At 45.8% G+C, this 21389-nt stretch overlaps 1 protein-coding gene across 1 annotated transcript in view; it reads left to right on the top strand.

The window, feature by feature from the left end:
- Positions 1-21389, top strand: part of GRHL1 (grainyhead like transcription factor 1) — a 61928-nt gene that overhangs the window by 13701 nt on the left and 26838 nt on the right. Inside the window, exons 4-8 of the mRNA XM_074988949.1 lie at positions 47-431; positions 1280-1356; positions 2124-2280; positions 3295-3406; positions 4430-4524. Coding sequence (XP_074845050.1) covers positions 47-431; positions 1280-1356; positions 2124-2280; positions 3295-3406; positions 4430-4524 — 826 coding nt within the window. The remainder of the gene's footprint in view (positions 1-46; positions 432-1279; positions 1357-2123; positions 2281-3294; positions 3407-4429; positions 4525-21389) is intronic.

A 21389-nucleotide genomic window follows, 5' to 3' on the forward strand; every position in this document is an offset into this window, starting at 1 on the left:
GTTAAATGTTTGATTTTTTTTTTTTTGAATCTTTTTTCTTTTAAAGGCAGAGCATCCCACCAGAACAATCACTCATTTCTGCTGCAGAAAACAGAGTGCAGGTTCTGAAAAATGTGCCTTTTAATATTGTTCTTCCTCACACTACCCAAATGGCCATGGACAAACGAGGTCACCTGACAACCCCTGACACCACTGTCACCGTGTCCATTGCAGCAATGCCTACGCATTCAATTAAAACGGAAACCCAGCCACATGGCTTCACGGTGGGCATCCCGCCCACAGTCTATCACCCTGAGCCCTCTGAACGGGTCGTGGTTTTCGACAGAAATCTCAGCGCTGATCAGTTCAGTTCCAGTGCTCAGCCTCAGAACTCCCAGAGGCGCACGCCGGACTCCACCTTCTCAGAGACCTTCAAAGAAGGAGTACAAGAGGTACAGAGATAACCCACCACGTTCTGTGTGTGTGTGTGTGTGTGTGTGTGTGTGTGTGTGTGTGTGTGTGTGTTTGCGCAACCCAATCAGTGCCTCAGTATCATGTTGCACCTCTAATAGTTATGTAAACCTGAAATCTCAGGCCAGCGGATTAGCAACAGAAGACCTTCCCAGAAAGGTCCAGTGGATTAAATCTATAAAACAAATCATTATCAAAAGCAAATGGGTAATTTTACACATGATGGAAGCTTTGGCTACGTAGCTTGTGGAAATAATCATCTGTGCGCAGCAACAGAGAAATAAGTAACCAGGCAACGTTTCAAGAGCTCTGCAACCAACAACTCTCATTTTGGCAGCTAAATAAACTGGTCAGATGCTCACAAATGCTCAGCTTCTGTTGTCCTTCATGAGAGGAGCTGGGCACTTGTAAGAAAATATGGCTGATGTAGGTGCCTGAATGAGTGCAGAGTTCATATAAAATATTTCTTGTTTGTTTAAATTGTCTTATTGCATCTATTGGAAATCTACAGGTTCACCAAAGCTTCCCTTTAAATTCTCAGCATATATTAGAGAGATGTGTACACAACTTCCATTAGCTACCAGGCTGTAAGAAGGTTTGATTTAAGAGGGGGCCACAAATTTGGTATAGAGTGTGCTTGCTAAGTCTTGTGCTTACTTGGCATATAAAGCATTATTGGATGGGCCCCATAAACTGCTTACTCTGTCTGTCTGCTAGCTACAAGCCCTAGTCATCAGATATTTAAGCCAGCTGAAGCTGAAGCTGGCTTGTAACTTCAGCTGTTGAATCTTGATTCTGCTGCTCTTGACTTAATTATTGGTATTTTTAGGTTTTCTTTCCCACTGAACTAAACCTGCGGATGGCCGGCATGAGTTCAGAGGACTATGTTTTTGACAGCATTGCTGGGTAATATATCAAGTTCTCTGTCCCTTATCTGCCTGATCTCTTGAAGCCAGTTTATTCATGACTAAAGGGCGTGGCTTGCTTATGGATTTTCTTTCGCATTACATTGCCTTTCTTCAGGCATTATTCTCAGAGGTGCTGAGCACACCTACAGCACCTGTTGGTTTTAGCTGGCACTGCATGCTCAGCAACCTGGAGGATTATGCCGGCAATATTTAGGAAAATCATCTTTGTAGGGTTGATAATGACTCTGTACTGCCACTTGGGAGTCTTATGCTGATTTTTCCTACCAACTCGGTATGTTGTGATCCATCTAATCATTTACTGCAGAACCCTCTCAAGTGCCTCATCACAATAAATTCCCAGAGATGCTTGTCTGCTGTCTCCGTGCTGAGAATTTGTAGCAGGCCCTGGAGGCTTGCTGTGTGGATTTCTGTATGGAGACCCATGATGCAGAGCGTGTGTTAAAATTGGAAAGGAAAGATTGTCAGGGGGGTTTGGTCATTTATAGAAACTCTTCTGTCATGTAAAGGAAACACATTGCGGTAAACCTGAATAGGCAGCCTGCCATCCTCCTGCTTGGCTGCCTCTTGGCTTTGAGTGCAAAGAGCTTTTCTAAATGTTTTCCCATGAAGGGCATTGATTGTCGACAAAGGGCTGGTCCTGCTTCCTGCTCCCTTCCCTAATAAGCCTGAAATTCCTCCAAATTAAGCATAAAACATTTAGATTCCTGGCAAATTTTTAAGCAATAAATGTCTTTTGTCACCTAGAAATAACTTTGAATACACCCTAGAAGCTTCCAAGTCACTTCGTCAGAAGCCGGGGGACAGCACAATGACGTACCTAAACAAGGGTCAGTTTTATCCGATCACCCTTAAAGAAATCAGCAGCAGTGAAGGAGTCCACCACCCAATCAGCAAAGTCAGAGTGAGTGGCAATTCTTGCAGCTTCCTGGCAGAGGTGTTGTGGGTATTTACTGCTTATTGGAGGTGCTGGACTGACTGTCTTGAAGTCCCCTAATTACAGCTGTCCTGGGGTGGGTGGAGCAGTTCAGGGCCTGGGGCAATCCCCTCCCAGCATCCCAGGCATGGGGCCCCAGGCAAACTCCCCGCCCCCCACCCACCCGCATGCTGCTGGTCCTGCTCTGCTCCTGCCCTCTTACCCCCCCTCCCCCCACTGCCCAGGCAACAGGGCCTGGGGATTACTTAGGGCTGAGCACTGTGGAGACAATAGTGGCTGCCATGTGGGTGGCTGGAACAGTATCCTGCTCTGCCCTGCTCCGCCACGCTGCCCTCCCAGCCTGCTGCACCTGCTGAGAGGCACAGCTGGCTGGGAGGGCAGTGTGGCATGGCGCAGCAGGCTGCCTCTCTTGCTGCCTGCGTGGTGAGTGCAGTGGGGGGAGGGGGAGGCAACCCCTGCTGCCACCACCACACCCAGCCCTCCGTCCCAGGTAACTCTCCATCTTTCCTGCCCATAGGGGCAGCCAGTGTGGGGCCCCCAACAGCACGGCACCTCAAGCATCTGCCCCAATTCGTCCCGTGGGTGGGACAGCTCTGCCCCTAGTCACACCACTGTCCAGACTCAATGCCCACAGCAGCAGGCCAAGCTTTCCCACCCTGGCAGGCCAACGAAGAGCAGAAGAGGCTAAGTCACTCTCTAGGTCTAGGGGATCATGCAGCATAGATGCCTTGAAAGAGAGCATCCAGCTCTCTTCAGCTGGGCAAATTCTGACCACCTTGATCTTCCAAGCCATAAAAGAACACTAGCGTGTTTTGTTTCCAGGCTAAAAGGGTGCTACCAGGTATAAGTCAGCTTTTCCTGTGTTTTGAATGCCAAATTCAGAAAACCTGATACCAAGTAAAAGCTTCCAAAACAAATTTTCTCTGGCCTTCTAAACATTTTTTTCCCCCCTCTTTCACTGCTCCATCCTTCTTCCTAAAGAGCGTCATCTTAGTTGTGTTTGCTGAGGATAAAACAAGAGAAGATCAGACGAGGCATTGGAAATACTGGCACTCAAGGCAGCACACAGCCAAACAAAGGTGCATTGACATTGGTAAGAACCTCTCTGGTTACTGGTGCCAAGCTCTAAGTCTACTTTCCTTGGCAGGGTTTGACCTTCTTGTGGCACTTCCTTTTTAAAGGGAATCTTCAGTCCAGGCTGAACGCTGCCCCTATCTTTGGCAAAACCCAAGGAATATTTTTGGGCAAGGTATTTTCCAAAGGGACTAGGGATTTTGGCAGCCTTAGTTGGGGGCATTTTGGAGGGAGTGGAAGTGGGGTGCGATAGAAGTCAGATTTTTCAGAAAATACCTCCCCACCCATCTGAAAGACTGGCCTTTTCCAAACTTCTCAAATTTGAGAATTTGAAATGGGAGTTTCCCCACATAGCTGGTTTGCAGTCAAAATCTTGGCCAGTGTAGTTAAACTGTGTCTGGACTCTGCAAGCTTCCTAAACAGTCGCTGTTTTTTGTTTTTTGTTTTTGTTTTTTTTTTTTTCTCCCTCCACAACCCCAGGAGACAAATCTCCCTGTTGAATTATTTCAGCACTCTTCAGTCTCCTTCCTCCTGCTGCTCTTGCATCAAGTCCTCAGTTGAATTAAAAAGAAAACACTGCAAATTTCCACTTGCCTACAGGCAAGGCTGTGACTGGCTGGCTTCCAGATTTCCTTGGTCGAAGGCTGGGTTGTGCTCCCACCCCCTTCGTTCTGTGAATAAAGGCAGGGATTAAGCCCTGGGCACTTAGAATTGACGCGCATGCAAATCTATGTTTGTTATTGAAGGAGCTTTATTGAGAGTTTATACGCTTGTGGGCAGTGTGACATTTCTCATATGTAACTATAGCTTATGGCACAGATATAGGCCATGCTTGGCGTCGCTGCCTTCCCCCCCCTTTTTTTTATTTTAATTCTTTTGTCTCTATTTTAATAAAGAACTGCTTTCAGCCTTTACTAACAGTCCGCCTCTGACAGCCTTTCAGAGGGTTTAACCCTTAGAGCATTGTGGAAGAGCTGCAGTTGCTGTTCACTTGGTCTGCTTTGTCCGATTTAAGATGCTGACCTCCTCTCCCTCCCGACAGCTGACTATAAAGAGAGCTTCAACACAATCAGTAACATCGAAGAGCTTGCATACAATGCCATCTCCTTCACTTGGGACATTAATGACGAAGCAAAGGTATGTGACCCAGCTTATGTTTCCTGCTCTTCCAGCATGTGGGGAAAGAGGGGTGTGTGTGTGTGTGTGTGTGTGACCCAATGATTAGCATGTAATGAGTTTGTTGACAGTCTTGGGTTAAGTAATAAGCAAAATCTTGCTGGCTGAAAGGGCTTGTGTGAGCAAATATTTAAAGCTGTGCAGTGGTTTTAGCAGGGAAATCTGTCCTTAGCTGATCAAATAGTGACCGATGAAAGTTCCAAATTTCTTCCTAAACAGTGCAGCAGAGGTGGTGGTGTGATTTAAGGTAACTGGGGGCCAACATGTGGTGTCCTGGTAATTGCCAGTTACTTTTTGTGGTGTTCCAACACAGAAGCCAATGTGGCAGGTTACCAGGAGCCTAGATTGCTGCCCCTAAATTGCATTAGACAGAGGAGATTGCAGCTGCCTTTACTTGTACATGGCTGTGTGCCGCTGAGATTCCAGAATGTGGCATGCAATGGTCCATCTTATTCCAGGTGGCCTCACTGAACCACACCCAGTGCTTTGGGCCACTGTTGGGTGGTCGACGTACTGTGTCAGTAGCTTTCCCAGCTGGTGTGACAGTTAATTGTAGCTGTTACTGTTTGAAGCTGTAACACAAGTAAATATGTAGAGGAGTTGTGTGACTGTCAAAGTACTAGAAAACCTGTCCGAAGAGAGCAGAGAGGATCCAGTGGCTCAGACTGCCCATCTGATGTAGCTGCAGCTACAAAGTGGTGTCAGAGGGTTTTCTGGAATTTATTGACTCTTGCTGGTCAGTTACGTAATAGACCAAGGGTCATCCCCTTGCTGATGGGAGAGGGCTTTCTCTGTAGAGAGTGTTTCCCTTCCTTTTTGAGACCAGCTTGAGCATATCCTCTCATCTCAAGCCTGCAGCTAGAGGCTAACAAAATGAAGGTGGCTAAAAAAGTACACAACGTTTATCATCCAGAAGAAGTGCTGCTCCTGGAAATAGTACTAATAAGGCAATGGCAAAACTCACTGAAACACATCTCCGTGTTGTCTGTCTGGAGCTCAACATCGGTGCTTTACGGAACCTGTCGAAGGCCAGGCCAGTGCTCTGCTCTCTGAAATGCACTGGATGATGGCTCAAGAGGGAGGCGTGGAGACCTGGGCAGGAGGAAGGAGCATTAATAGCTTGATGAAAGTGGGTTGTGGAGAGAAGAGGTGTTTAGCAGATGGGCAATGGGAAGCTGTTCCAAGTATTTACTGCTAAATAAAGTAATAAATAATCTCTACTTCTCACTGCCTAGCCCTGATGGTTTCTGTGCCTCCAACCTGAGTTTTTTTTGTAGCAGCTTGTGTTCACTGAAGCAACATTACTAGTAAGTCTGGCATCTGATACTAATCTTTAAAATTCATAGACCTGAGAACCTAGTGTCCTAGCCTTGCTCATGACACAGGGGATGGCTTTCCATTTTACCATGGAATTAGAGGGCAGGATGCCTTTTCCAGGCAAATGTGCTGAAAGGTTGAGACGTGGAAGTGCAGGATCATTCAGGAAACTACCTAGAATAAGAAGTGCTATTGGTAGACTGTATGGGACCCAGGAGTGGAGAGGTACACGCTGTCTCACTGCCGTAGGTTAGATTAATAATACTTCCATCCAAGGAACTCAAAGTCCTTTACTAATGCCAATTAACTGCACTTCACAATGACCAGGGAAAAGTAGGTAAAAGCTATTTGGAGATTGAGATGGTCTGTTTCACTGTTAGGAAGAGTCTGGTTTAGTTCTTAAGACAGTTGTGGCTTGTAAACGCACAAACAGGAGAGCAGACAAAGACGTGAACTAAAGTTTCAGTGTTGATCTTATATACCAAAGTGAACTTCATTTCAGTTCCTGTGAAAGCTGCTGCATACCTGCCTCAATAGGGAGAAGGTATTTTCTGGGCAGGTGGGTTTCAGAGAGTTGGGTGATGCAGAGAGGGGAACCATGCTATGGAATCACTGGCTCAAGTCTGAGGCAACATACTGAGGACTGAAGTCACCTCTGGAATGTTGGTCTAATGTCCTGTGTGAAATAAACAACTGGTCTTGGTTCGTTATTCTCGTGGATGGGTGTTCACATCCAAATTACCATGGACATAACTGGCACCCTTCCTGGGCCCTCTGCTCAGACTGCCAGGGAGTGAAGTTCCCCCTGCTGCTGCTCCCACTGGTACATGGTTCTCCAGGTGGGGTGGAGGCAGGGTGGAGGAGTTGTGTGGGGAAGATTGTGCTGTGCTTGTCTTGTGGCTGAATGGAGAGTGGCCGCTTCCAGGGCTGTCAGTTTGGCCTTAAATCCACACACAAGCAGCTTCAGCTGCAGGTTACACAGCCCCCCAAATTGGTGCCATCAGCCACTGAGCATGAGTCCTCACCTAGGCTGTCCCTAGCAGCCATGGTAACCTACACAGCCCAAGCACCTGCATGCCACTGCCCCCCACAGGAGGGGCATGGTCAGGGCTATGGGGGCAGGACCTGCGAGGACAAGAGCAAGACAGGGAAGCAGCGAGGGTCAGGCCCAATCTGCGCTCACCCATGGCTGCAGGAAGTGGAGCTACCCAGCCCCAGTCCCCTCTACGTCTCTGGCTCCCTGATGCATAGGTAAGGGGAGGTGCTTAGGCCAGGAGTGGGACTGCCCTCTGTGCTCACCAGCCATGGGAAGCAGAGCCATGTGACTGGGATCTGGTGGAGTTGAGTGGCCTGGGGCCAGGTTGCTCTGCTTCCCACCGCTGCTGGAGAGTCTAGTGGTGGGCCTGGCCCCTTGCTGCCAGCACCAGGGCCTGGAACTACTGGGGGAGGTGTCACTTAGGGGCAGAAGTGGAGTTCGGGTGGTGCCAGGACGGGAAGAGGTTGAACGGATTGGGGGAGATGTCCTGGGCACTGCACCCCTCCAAGGATGGCCCTGCAGAGGGGCCAACCAAGGAATGGGACTGGCCTCAGGACTTGGCCCCTCTGCAGAGGCAGCTGCCTACAGCACTGCAAAATCTGGGGTGGTTTGGTGCCCCAAATTACATGGCATTCCATGTGGCTGTGTATTGGTAGGGATGGCCCTGATCCCGACTGTTGGAAACTTACCAAAGCAAGTGAAACTGCAAGTCTGCAAAACTTCCCCGCTTGCTTCATTTTGAATGGAACTTGTTGGGCTTTTCTGGTGTGGTCTGTGCTTAGCAGACTCTCTCCACAGCATGGCTGCAGGCAAGGCTCCCAGCCTGGGGAGCCATGCGAGCTACTGGGCTCCAGCTAGCAGCAGGGAGATGGTGACTTGAGCAGTGCCTTGGCCAGGCCACCCCAGCCAGTGTCCTCACTAGCTGAAGTGCTTCCGCCCTGGCTGAAAGACTGTTTCTAGCTGCCCAGCACCCGGAAGTGTTAGGTGAGACGCATCCACAAAGGATTGCCTTTGTAGCAGATTAGGGTTCCAAGTCTCCTATTTAAACCTTTATTGTTTTTTCCTTGAGTGAGTGCATTTGACAGTGAATCAGCTTACTCATCACCAGAGCTGTAGCTCTTTCCCAACTCTGATCTTATCAGGAGGAGACCAAGCCAATTTCAACAATTTTTATTGCACGGTTCACTTACCTCACATTTTTTTTGACAAAAGCTTGTGTGGCACTGTGTATGGAGGGGGTGGGGAATGAGGCAAGAGTTGAGATTCCCATGCTACAGGGAAGTCTTTCAAGGCAATAAGTACAACACTTCTATTTTTAATAATGACCATGATCATCTATTGATAAAGTGCTGAATGAACTGATGTATGGTGGAGTCTTGATTATCTGGATGGTGCTTACTCAGCCATTCTGTTGATTTATCTGAAATCACAGGCCCAGGGCCAAGAGATTAACCCTGGGATGCTGTGGGGGTTTTCCCCCTACTCCCCCACAGATTCTGGTGTTTTGCTCTCCAGTGAGAGTGGCTAGGGCTGCTGCTGAATCTTAGAGATGTGTCTGTGTTAGAAAAAGTTGCAATGGTGCAAATGGTAGGTGCTGTGCATCCCCCCCCCACCGCCAGGCAGCAGTGTGCATAGATATTTACCTGTGACCCTTTTGGAGGGGGGCATGCTCTGTGACCCCCTGGCCCCAGCAGAAGGTCGCTCTTTCCTTCTGAGAACAGTGGCATTTTGTGCTCCCACCAACTATTGCAGTAAGTGGGCATGTCCCCTCCTCCCTGCTTTCACCCCACCCCCCCACCCCATGCATGGTCCTGATACTGGCTCTTTGGTGAGCTCCAGTCTTTGTTCACATGTGTGTTGTAATTTGAGCTGATCCTATAGATGTTTTGTGTGTATTTAAGGTTGAAGTGAAATATCCTCCCATGATGCAGGTTCCAGCTGTAATACCAGTGCGTTGTTACATAGTTTTTCTTCCCAGCATGAATCCTTGGAGCGGGGTCCCTGGAGCAATAGCCACAGCTGGGGAAATGCTTGTTCAAAAGAAAAATCAGCCATGGAAGTGAAGGTTGTCTAATGGATGTAGTATGCGTCATGGGTTTTGTAAAACATAATGGCACCATTAAATATTCTCCATCACTTAAACCACGAGATGCTGCAGTGCCATTATAATCAGAAGTCTCCTGTATCCTGAAAATGAAGTAGCTTGAAACAAAAATCACCCAGTGTTTAGGAGACAGTGCTCCTTGCGTGGAATGCTGTCTGGTTCTCAGCAGCATCCTGCAGGGAGCATGCACTGTAACTGCGCAGTCCCAAGCCTTGCATCTGCATTTGCAATAGGTGGCATCTGAGGCTGATGCAGGAGGTGGTGGTGAGGCTTACTCTGAGCAAGTGTGGCGACACATACGGCCGACTGTTTGCACACTGTCGGTTCATCTATGTGCATGGACACGTGGAGGAGCTTCCCACTCCTAAATCAAACCATGTGGAGAAGCTGTTCTGTAGTACTGTACTGCTAAACCCTGCAGCAGCTCCCCAATGCCCTCTGCTGGTTACTTGGAGACTGACCAGGCGTCTCAAACAGTGGTGGGCAACCTGCAGGCTGGTTGCAGCCTCTTGCAGTTCTGTGTGTGGTCCTCAGATATTCTAGCGTTTCAAATGCACTGGTTTTGCCGTTCCTTGTGCACGGGGTTGCTAGTTTCCATCCACATAGGTTTATTCTCACCCATATTGCTAAAGAGCCCCACACACAAAGCACGAGCACATGAAGACAGATGTGTGCGAATTGCGGACGACATTGACTGTAAGAGTTGTGTGCTCCCTCTGCATCCAATCAAAGCACTGCTACGGTTCAATCAGCATGCCCTGCAAGTGCAGTTAGCAAAACTACCCTATCCTGGGAGACTGTCATGGTTACAGCAATCTTGTGGTCCACTGAGATGAAGACAGACCACTCGTGAGGCCCTCTCATGAGTCTAGGTTGCCTACTGCTGCTCTAGAGAGCCTCCCAATGATGCTGGAGTAGGTAGATCTGGATATTTGCTGGGCTCTGCAGGGGATTTGTTAAGCCCTATAAGGGCCGAGACCCTGGTGCTGCCTTCCCTGTTGTGAATAGCTGAGGGTACTCCAAAAGGATTGGAGGAAACCTCGTCTGAGGGGCAGGAGAGAATCCATCCAGTGGGGATTTGGGGGAAGGGGTTGGGGACAGAATGAAAGATACCATGGAAAGCGCACTGAAGCTGGAGAGCGGGAGGGAGGATACTGTCATGTGGGGAAGGGGGAACAGTGAAGGCTGGAGACGAGGAAAGATGAACAATTTGAGGTTTAACCAGGGCACTGCTTGATGCTGCTCAGAGGTTGGAAGTCTGGGAGGTGCTCTCATGGGAATGGGTGAGTGGGCACAGTACTGGTGAAGGCATCTGATGTACGTGCTTGAGGTCCTCAATTACGTGGAGAGAACAGATGGTCTTGAGCCACCTGCTGGGCTAGGAATTTGCACATCTGGGTTCAGTTCCTTGTTCCTCCCCAGGCTGACAGTCACCTTGGGCTAGTCTCTCTCTTCCCCCCCGCCCCTCCTACCATCTGTAAATAAGGGTAATAGCATTTCCTTGCTCCTGCCTTTCCTTTGCCACATCTCCTGACACTGTAAGTGGTGTGGGCTTGGAACTGTGTACACATGTGGTGCCTGGTGTCATCAGGCCCTGCCCTCAGAGGAGCCTCTACATGCTGCTTTAACCATGGAGATCAACACTGGTGTCCCCTTGCTCTCAAAAACATGGTGCCTGTATAGAAGTCTGATGGCCTGACCCCATATGCAGCAAGGGCTGTGCCCTGACCTACCCTACCACCTCTGCAGCTTTATTGACTCACCAGTAGAACAAGTTTCCTGTCCCTTAAATTTTGGGTACACAGCCTGGTTTCAAGTCGGTGAGAGTTGGCTAATGCAGCCAGTCAGGCTCCTCCAAGATTGGATGGCTCTGCAAGATTCAGCTTTGCTGTCCAGCTGAAATGATGCTTGAGCCCATGCTGTGCTGGTATGTGAGACCTGTATGGACCTGAGCCACCATGTTTTGGGATCTGGAGTCTCCGCTCGCTGAATTGGCTTCCCTAATTTATTTAAATCCTCCATTATCCATAAGTTCTTTTATACAAGGTTGATCATACCCAGGAATCATTTCCCACCAATGAAAATATGGCCACTTCTGAAGCAAAAGGATGTAGCAGTTGAATGGTACTAGCTGGTAGTCTGGAGCAAGGAACCCTGCTCAGCTCATACTGGGTGGAGGAGCTGTACCTAGACAGAATGCACTCATCCAGTTTGGATCTTGATAAATATGTAGATATTAACACTCATCGTATAAAGATTCCATGGGATACCTCAACGAGCACAGATGACTTTATCTGGATTTGATATCCTATACAAATGATGTGTCTAGTAGTACCAAGCCCCAGTGCAATTTTGTGCTGGCTAAAGAGACCCACCTTCTAAACTGACCACGTAGCTTCCTGCAGCTCCTAAGTAGGTGTCCTTTTGGCCAGGGTATGATTACGCTATGGTTGAACATCCGTGGCTGCCTTGATTTGGCTAAGTTGACTTTGTAGAGCTTGGTGTGTGGGGCTGTAAAACTGAGGGGTAGATGATTGGGCTCTGGTTGGAACTCTGTAACCCTAAAAGGCAAGATGGAGGGTCCCAGAGCCTGGGCTCCAGCCCAAACCAAATCTCTGCACCTCAGTTTTACAGTCTTGTAGTCTGAGCTCCATGAGCCAGAGTTGGCTGACCCAACCTAGTGGTGGTGTTTAATGGAAGCCTAGACATATCCTCACCTGTGTTCCTTAAAGGTAGGGCATAGAAGAGAGGAAAGTGTGCATCATGGCATTCAGTGCTGGGGGAGGGATAACTCAGTGGTTTGAGCATGGCCTGTTAAACCCAGGATTGTGAATCAATCCTTGAGGGGGCCATTTAAGGATCTGGGGCAAATAAACTAAGAAAAAAGGGGTGGTGCTTCATCCTGCCAAGAGGGCAGGGTACTGGACTTGATGACTTCTTGAGGTCTCTTCCAGATGTATCTCCATATTATTATAGTAACATCTATGGTGAGTGACCCCTGAAATTGGAGAGGTGAAAAAAATACTAAAACTCTTTCCTGCCTAAGGAAAGTTGCAGAGAAACCTGACTGCAGTGACATCTTCAATAACTATCAGCTGTTTAATTGTTGTGCTAAAGGTGGAGAAGAATTGCACTCAAACCACCTGTAGATACTTTGGGCTGGTCTCGTGAAACAGGATATTGCCTAGCATGGGTGGAACCTGCCTGTGTATTGCAAAAAGCAGGAGTCTCTTTCGCTGATGTTTCTTTTCTCAACAGTGAATCACTTGCTGCACTTTGAAGTGAGACTTATTTTTGTCTGAGTGGTTTTGTGATTCTATTTTGCATAATTTTTGTTTGGAATTCACTGTAGGAACAATTTTAACTTTGTGTGAATATTGCATGAATCTATATGAATGCCATTCTCATGAACCATCAATCACAGGCCTCATTAAAATAAGGTGTTGCCATTTTTGATTGCATGAAGAAGGTACAGGTTTGCTTAGTTGGAAATGAATCCATGAAATTTGAATGGGAGGAGGGTTAGTCAAATGCATATTTGCATTTCCAATAAAAGAGAGCTTTTAAATTAAAGCCAAGGCTGTGGAACCACAAATACATGAGGCACACATTTATGTGTATATACAATAAAAACATTATGTACATTTATAATCAAACACAGGTACCTCCAGCCTTGGAATGCTCCATTAGAGGAGCAGCTAACTTGGGATCTTGAAATATCTAACTTCACTGTTGAAAATTGGAGGGTTTCCTCTGTGTCATTGTCACATTTGGGCTGGGTCTATACTTGCCCTAAATTTCAAAGGGGGCGTGTCAATCAGGGTGACGGGAGATTACTAATGAAGTGCTGTGGTGCATATGCAGCACTTCATTAGGCTAAATACCCCCTGCAGCAACTTCGAAGCTTCAAACTTCAAAGTGCTGGCATGCTTGCAGCTGCAGCACTTCAAGTGCACGCTCCATTTCGAAGTTCCTTTACTGCCTTTATGCATGCTAGCACTTCGAAGTTGGAAGCTTCGAAGTTGCCACAGGCGAGAATTAGCCTACTGAAGTGCTGCGTATTCGCTGCAGCACTTCATTAGTAATCTTCCATTGCTCTGATTAACATGCCCCCTTCGAAGCTGGGGGCAAGTGTAGACAAGCCCTTGAATTAACATTCCATTCCATGGCAAGATTTGAGTTTTGGAAGGCGCATCATTGTTCTGTCTCATGCCCTTGCTGGATGTCCTTCATAGGATTTACTTTCTGTTGCCATTTTTATCAGTCCTGCCACTGTGGTTTCTGGATAGACTGATGCTTGTGATATACAGATTGGAGCCATGGCACATACAATAGGACTGCACAGCTACCAAACAATCCATATTTAGGGTGTTGGAGCTGAGAGTTACATGTTGCCCAATTTTTATCTCCATGCCTGCACCCCAGCATCCCCTCCCTATGACACACAAGCCATGAGGCATGTGGGAGGTTTTGAAAAAGAGGTGGGCGGGGAATATTGTGGCTGTATCAAACTCAGCTACGTCTTGTCTGATCTTCACAGAGCCCTGCCTTTTTCACAGTGAAAATGTTCCCAGCAAGAGTTGTCAGTTTGCATTTAGAGATTTCTCCTTTGCTTTCCCAATACTTGCTGAAGATAGTCTTAGAAAGCCAACATGATTTTGCCTATCTGTATTAAATTAAAACTCTCTCTGATTTTAATGTGGCTTTTCTTTGGGTGAACGACTTCAGTGGAATCCAGACTCAAAGTGGCTTCGTCAGAGGTCAGCAACCCGTAACTTAAGAGCCGCAGTGCCTCTGGATACAAGACAGTCCTTAATAAATAATGTGAAACCATACTTTTTGTAACCCTTCTTTTAAGAACAGCACTCACACAATAACTTGTAATGAGATACATGTTTACTGCAGGATGTTCACAAATTGTTTACATAGTCTATTTCCTCACAGTGTGTGTACCTATATACCACTCGATATCTTTCTCACTTTCACTCCCAAACTGACTTTAATTATGCCAGTTTTTTTATTTCATGTTTAACTTCAGTTTTCTTTCTTAAAATGCATATTGCCCTTCACAGCAGGAATGCCACAGGCTTCCTTTTCAAAATCAAAACTTTATTAGCAACACCATCCAAACACAGATACAGTATCATATTCCACAATGCATTGCACATATTAAGGGGGAATTAGCCAATGTTTTGATCACATATTATTTGCTACATAGATATGAGTTGGGCTGCTTATTGGGATTTTAGATGTTCACTGTTTATCAAAAATAATCAGACTTTTTTTTTATTTTTTACTTTGCAATTATGGAGTTGGGAGTCACAAAGTCCTTAAAGAGCCACAGGTTGCAGACCATGGGGCCTGGGCAACCATTCTTCAGGGGAAGTTACAATAGAACCCTTTTTGCAAGCTTCTGAGTCGACTGCATGAACAGAAAGCTAAGCTACTAGCAGCTCTTTTAGAATCTCTCACCCATGCCCAGAACAGCTTTTTGTTCGGGATGCTGACAAGCACATTGTAAAGTCGCGGTATATCATTCTAGGTACATCTGTGCCTTCCATCACCATGTTCTATGAGACCTCACAGTCACAGACATGGCAATCTTGCAAGTCAATAAGAACAAGCAGAATAACAAATAGGCCTGAGTACCCTTAGCTGATAGTCCTTCAATTTTTTTATTTAATCTGAACAAATACCTTTACCTGCACATCTACTAATATAATATATGTCGTCATGTGCCAGCAATGCCCCACTGCAGTTTACATTGGCCAAACTAGACAGTCTCTCTGTAAAAGAATAAATGGACATAAATCAGACATCAGGAATGGTAATGTACAGAAATGTGTGGGGGACACTTCAATCTCCATTGGCCATTCAGTGGCAGATTTAAGGGTGACAGTTCTGCAACAAAAAAAAAACAATTAAAAAATCAAGTGGAGAGAGAAATCTCTGAGCTGCAACTTACTTGCAAATTTGACTCCATTAACCATGGATTAAACAGAGACTGGGAGTGGCTTGCAGCTTACAAAGGCAGTTTCTCTGCTCTGGGTGCTAATATCTCCCCATCAGACTCTGACAAAGGCTCACATCCCCCTGTCTGATCTGACTTATTTTTCCTCTTTTGATAAGTGCTGTTGATACTGGGCCATTTCCACCTTGCTGAATAGACCTTGTCAGCTCTGGCCCTCCCTCTTACTGGGACGCCACTCTTCAAATACCCCTCTGAACCCACCCCCTCACTCATGCATCTGATGAAGCGTGTCTTTGCCCATGAAAGCTTATGCTCCAAAATATGTTAGTCTATAAGATGCCACAAGACTTCTTGTTATGACAAAAGAGGTACTGCATTCTAGCCTTCATTCACACTATAAGAGCTAAAATTGATTTTTTACTAATGCTGGGTTTTATCAATTCGATTTTGAGCATGTTCATATTCCCACATGCTCCTCAGAAAATAAACTTATTGCTGGCACACACAAGTAGCTTAAATTAACTGCTGCAGCAGTGTATTGTGGGAACCTATCCCACACTTCCCTGAACCCCATAGCATTCTGGCTATTTTCATGGGTGCAGCATGGGGGGAAAAAATGCCCCACCAGTGGATGTGGTTATCTGACATCCTCCTACATTTAATTTCCTTCATTCCCCTGCTGTGTTAAACATCCCTTTTCCCAGGTGAGGAGTAGCTGGCCTCTATAAGACATGTGCGTTTTATAATTGAGGGGAAGGGAGGGGTAGTAAAGTGCTTATGGATTGGTTAGAAAAAAGACTTCCGGTTTTCCAACTGGCAGGCTTTCAAAACAGGATGCAAAAGCACTGGATCTTTGCAGGCTTGGACCTGGATTTAGACCTCCTAGAAAAGAAGATCCTCTGAGCAATAATTTTGTCTCCAAGGCCTAAGAGCCAGCCCAGGAGCACCAAGAGGTGAGTCCCTCCTGGCTGGGGCAAAAGGTGCAGAACTTTCTGGACCTATGGGGAAAGGAGGATCTACTCCAAGACCCCATGTGAAGCACCATAATGCCCAAGCCTGCGCTGGATGGCCACCACCCTGGCGGAACCAGGCCACCCCCCTGCTACAAGGTGGAGGACATCGAGCTGAGGGGGAAGGAGGTCCAGCCCAGGATGCCGGCTGACACGCTGGGGCAGGACCCACCAGCTGCACCTGGATTTGGAGCTCCTGGCAGAGACAGCCCATTTAAGGAGACACGGGCGCTACACTGAAACCGCAATGAATCTTTGACACAGTTATGGCTTGGGGCGGCTGAAAGACCCCTGACTATAGCCAGCCCCAAAAATCACGTCCACCGCAGGAGACTTCCCCTGGGCAGCTAAAAGATCCCAGACTACAGCCAGGTTTGGATCTGCCAAAGAAGACCCTAAGAATTAAAATATTCCTCATTGCAAGCCCTACTTCTAGAGCTGTGGTAACTGTAGAGCTACTGCATTGCCTCCATTGAAACAGTTATGACTCAGGGCGACTAAAACACCCCTAGCCGCAGCCAGCACCTGAATATCGTGACTGCCAAGGGAGATTTCCCCCTAGGCAGCTAAAAGATGGCTTTCTCCACTCCCACCCCACATGCCCGACTATAGCTAGTTTCTTGGCCTTTGGGTAAAGCCCATACAAGAATTTCCTCTGAGCGGGCAGTCACTCTAGTGACAAAGTGTTTTCTTCTGTTGCCCAAAAATCATGACGGACGAGGTGGACTTGCTCTGGCTGGCTACAGGACTCTCATCATGCGCAAGCTGCCTGGCACCTTGCATGGCACATCTTGTTGTTGGTTCGTGGTCAAGCCATGTGATGCGTCTGTGTGCTGGAGAGTTCCAGACTGCATGGCACCTCCGGGGGGCGGGAGGGGATGTGGAAGTCAGGACAAACAGCTGAAAAGACATTTCTTGTCCTATCATAGAAGCACAGCCTAGCTGCCACATGGTGTGGGGGGAGCAGCAGTGGTGCCAGGCAGCGTGGGGGTGGGGGGGAAGCAGCTAGCAGAGGTACACACAGAACAGACCACTACAGCTGTGCTAATAGCCAACAAAAAGATTTTTCAGCTTCTCATGACTCTACAGCCATGGGCTTCCAGGTGCCGAATTGAAACAGTCTTCCTGTTGCCCAATTCCTCCACACCTGAGAGCAGTGGAGAAGGAAGAGGACAGAGCGGAGAACTGTGGGGCACATACGGGACATGTATGGAGGCTAATGAATTCAATTTAAAGATACGGTGCTTTCTCACTACCCTTCGTTTGGAATTTTGAATTGGAGTTGAACACCAGACCTGTCAGGTTACTATGGTATGATATATCATTATGTTGATTTTAGTGATCCATAAATTAAGCTAGTGGAATTTACAGTGAAGACAGACACTTGGTAAAATTGGGCTAAATGACTTAAAATTGATATTATCTTGTAGTGTAGACCTAGCCTTAGATAGAATTGTGCTCATGTAGGGGTAGTTTGTGGTTGACACTCTTTCTGCAGCCCCGCAAATGGACAGTATAAACTAGTCACTGCCTCCACAGAAGGCAAATGAAGGCCTCCTAGGCCATCTAAGACTGAATGGGTCTCTCCCTAGTGAAAGACAGTGGGTAAGGCCAAGACTTGTTCTTGTGAGCTGTTGGTGTGTAGACCAATCCAAACAGAGGCAGTGGTTGCTTATGTTATAGACTAGGCTGGTAGAATTCAAACTTTTTGTACAATTTTGGCCAATAATATCAAAATTTATATATAAAATTTTCACAGATACAGGAAATTATGGGAGGTCAAATTTAAAGACCGTAGACAGATTCAAAGTTAAAACTTTATCAACTGTTGAAACACATTGTCAGCATCGCATGTTAAAACAAAGTAAATATCCTTAAATCAGCAAATCATATGTAGTTTGTACTTAACAAGCCCAATTCAGAAGTGTAAATCACTGTATTTTTGACTCTGTGCTCAAGCAGCATTTTTGGTGCTTTGACCCCCAATTAATTTTGGTTTATTGGTGCAAGTATTTTGCGGATGGTTTGTACATATACGGCAAAAACAACACTTACCAACAAAAACTGGATCCTCCCAAGCCTACTTATAGCAACTATCTGCCCAAAGGATTCCAAAATCCCAGGTAGAGTGAATATACAGGAATTCTTGAACTCACTCGTGAAACAGTCAGCTCTAAGATGGAATGTCACGCTTACTTAGGAAGATGCAGGAGCAATCCTTTAACAGTTTGGAATTGGAAATCAAGAAGAATAAATATCCAAATGAAATCCTTGAGACAATACTTGTTACAGATTAACCTGCCTCCAGCTAATTCACTAGAAATATTTTTGAATGTGAGGAGTCAGAACTGCTACACTAAAACCCGTGTAATAGCTAAGGACCCAGACTTCACATTTGGCGCACGTGAAGGAAGTCTATTGGGAAATGTTACGTGGGCACAGTAAACTTTTTGTGAGCACAGCCTTTGCATGCTTGGATACAGAAACTTAAAAGTAAGGGTGAGGGACAAGTTTTTGACAAGGGGCTTTGCAGGAGTTTGGGGAGGTGGTGAGAGGAGAGTTCCAGGTGGTCTCCAGGGCATGACTGGGGAAGTATGATGGTTTTCAATGCCTGGAAGTTGAATCTAGATGCAATCTGACTGGAAATAGGACAAACATTTTTAACTGGGTAATTATTGGTGGTACTTACTGTTACTTACTTATAGTGGTGGATTCCTTATCAGTGATTTGGATTTTTCTCTAAAAGATGCACATTAGGGGTTATAGCGAACTTCTGTGGCCTGTGTTGCACAAAAGGTACTGCCTGATCACAGTGGTCTTTCTGGGTTTGGAATCTGTAGAAGCTTAAATTTGCATGGAGCTGAAGAGATGCAAATGAGGGTGCAGAACCTTTTAGCAAAAGCCATAGGCACTTTGCCTTCAGGTATGTTTAGAAGAGATCTGACACTTCAGCTGAATGCTGACTATGAAATCAGTACTCAACCTGACTTTGAACTGTTGGACAGTGGCTTACTCCTCTGGGTATAAAAAAAATGTAGCATGATTACAGGGTTTGATTTCCCTGCAGTATTTCAGAAAATAAGATCACTGTGACTATTAGGAGCATAGGACTTGCCTTACTGGGTTAGACCTTGATCTAGGAGTATAAATATCTCCAAAGCTATTTTGTTTGTTTGGTGTGTGGTGTGTTTTTTTTTTTTTTTTTTTTTTGGTGACTCCTGCTTTTTATGGTGTGTGTGTGTGTGTGTGAGATATATTTCACCTTCATTTGAAAGCTCCATTATTTAGACATTTGACTAAAGTGTGAGAATTACTTGTGTGGTGCCAAGGTAAACTATAGAAAAAGGATTTGGGCGCACAGGACTTCCTTAAGAAGTCATCCTTCAGCTCAATGACAAGGAAGTTTCTGCGGTGCTTTGATTGTGCTTTAATTATAGTTTTTCATTTGGAAAAGCAGGTCTTGTTAGTAAAAGCTGCTCTGTGGAAAAGTTCTTGGCTGTGCTCTCCGCTCTTCCTTGAGGGCGCACATTACAGATCTTCTGACTTGATTTCTCTAAATTTTTTTAAAAAGTCCCTGTATTTATTAAAATTGAATTTTGTGGAAATTTTAAGGTAAACGTGATTCAAGAAAACCTATTACGACCAGTGCTCCTGCCAATTTTTTCTGTCTATGGGAGGAATAAATTTTATGTGCACCCAGGCATGTCCAGATGTGTACCACCAGTAAAAACACATGCTGCCCATTGTGGGCAGCTGTGAGTGCTTTGCTAATCAGCAGGGCAGCTCTTGAATCTTTCCTGGGTTGCTGCCCAAGCACTTAGCTTACAGGGAACACTGGTCATGAGGTGGTGTGGTCTTGTGGTTATAGCGTGGACTTAGAGTCATGAGATCTGGCTTCTCTTCTTTGCTTTCTCTGTGACCTTGGCAAAGTTGCTTTAATCTCATTGCTTTACCTTTTGCCTCAGTGAAGTAGGAATAACACTTAGGCACTTCAGAGGGGCATTGGGTAACTAACTTAATTACCATTGTAGTGGGTTTCTGAGAGTCTCTGATGGAAAGGTCTATAAAAGTGTAAAGTAAAAGTTACCATATGCACGCATCTTCCCTGGTACTAACGTTGGATATGCAGTACTACCAACACTCTTGATTCTTGCAGTATTTGTTATTAAGTTATCCAGTTCCAGGAGCCAGCTAAGTGGGGTAAATTTCAGCTTTCATTTAAAAATAAAAAAGCTTCTGGGCTGCGTGGTTTTGGAGAGAAGCTTAAAAATATGATTTGGGTATAACCTAAAATCATGAAACCAGAAGGCGAAAATTAACCAAAAGTGTATCTCCTTTCAGTGACAATCACCTGAGTTATGGGGCTTGACCCATGGGTTTTGAACATTTGTGGTTGATGATACTGTGCATTTTAAGTGCCATCTATTTTTAAAGCTGAGTCTTGGGAGATGAGATGAAAATGTTTCTGTACAGTAACAAGTAAATCTTAATATAGCCAAGAATGCGGAACTGCCCTTGGAAATAGGTAGGACAGCTGAAGAGGAATCTTGCTGAACAGGCTAAAGATGCTGAGCAACTTTTGTGGTTGCATTTTTTTCTCTTCTGAAAATGTTGGGGTGGGGATGTAGGTGGGTCAGTCACTTACCCTTGTATTTCTTTAAGAACTTAATTCAAATTTTACTCTGAACAAAATGACTGGAAGGAATCAAGTTTACATCAAATTGGAAAAGATGTTCAAGAACACACCTGTAGGTTCCATTCAGGTGGGATTTTTCAAGCAATCTGTTTGACATCGGAGGATTAGGATGTTGCCATTGGAAAAGTGAAACTCTCTCACTATGACTGGACATGTTGTGTTGAATTAAGCAGAGTATCCGCATATGCACCAGGTTAGGCTGGTTCCTGTTGCATCCAAAGGGGGTGGAGAGAAAAGACGTGTTTAGACCTCTGTCTTCCTCGTCTAGAATGCAGAAGATTGATTTAATAATAATTTTCCAATAAATGGATTTGGCCTTTAAAGCCAGACCTAATACATCAAAAGCCACTTTTAAACAGAACAAAAATCTATGTCATGTAGATGAACAATTTTCAAATTCATGTGGAACTAGAGGTTGAACCCTGCACTAATCCAGCACCCTTGGGATCTGACCTGTGTCACATGAGAGAATTTGCCGGACCACAGGCGGTCATATTGTCTAGCAGCATTACCAAATCTTCCACTGCTTACTGGGTTCTTAGAAGACATTTAAGGGAAAATAACAGCACAGAACACTGAGAGCCAGGGCTGGTGGCTGAAAACAAACTTTATGGGACCACAGGGAAACTTGGCCACACCCATGATAAGTGGTTGTCCAGCTAACTAAAATTATGACGGATTATGGCTGTTGC

The sequence above is a fragment of the Carettochelys insculpta genome, chromosome 3 (genome assembly GCF_033958435.1).
Source record: "Carettochelys insculpta isolate YL-2023 chromosome 3, ASM3395843v1, whole genome shotgun sequence".
Classification (NCBI taxonomy): domain Eukaryota; kingdom Metazoa; phylum Chordata; order Testudines; family Carettochelyidae; genus Carettochelys; species Carettochelys insculpta.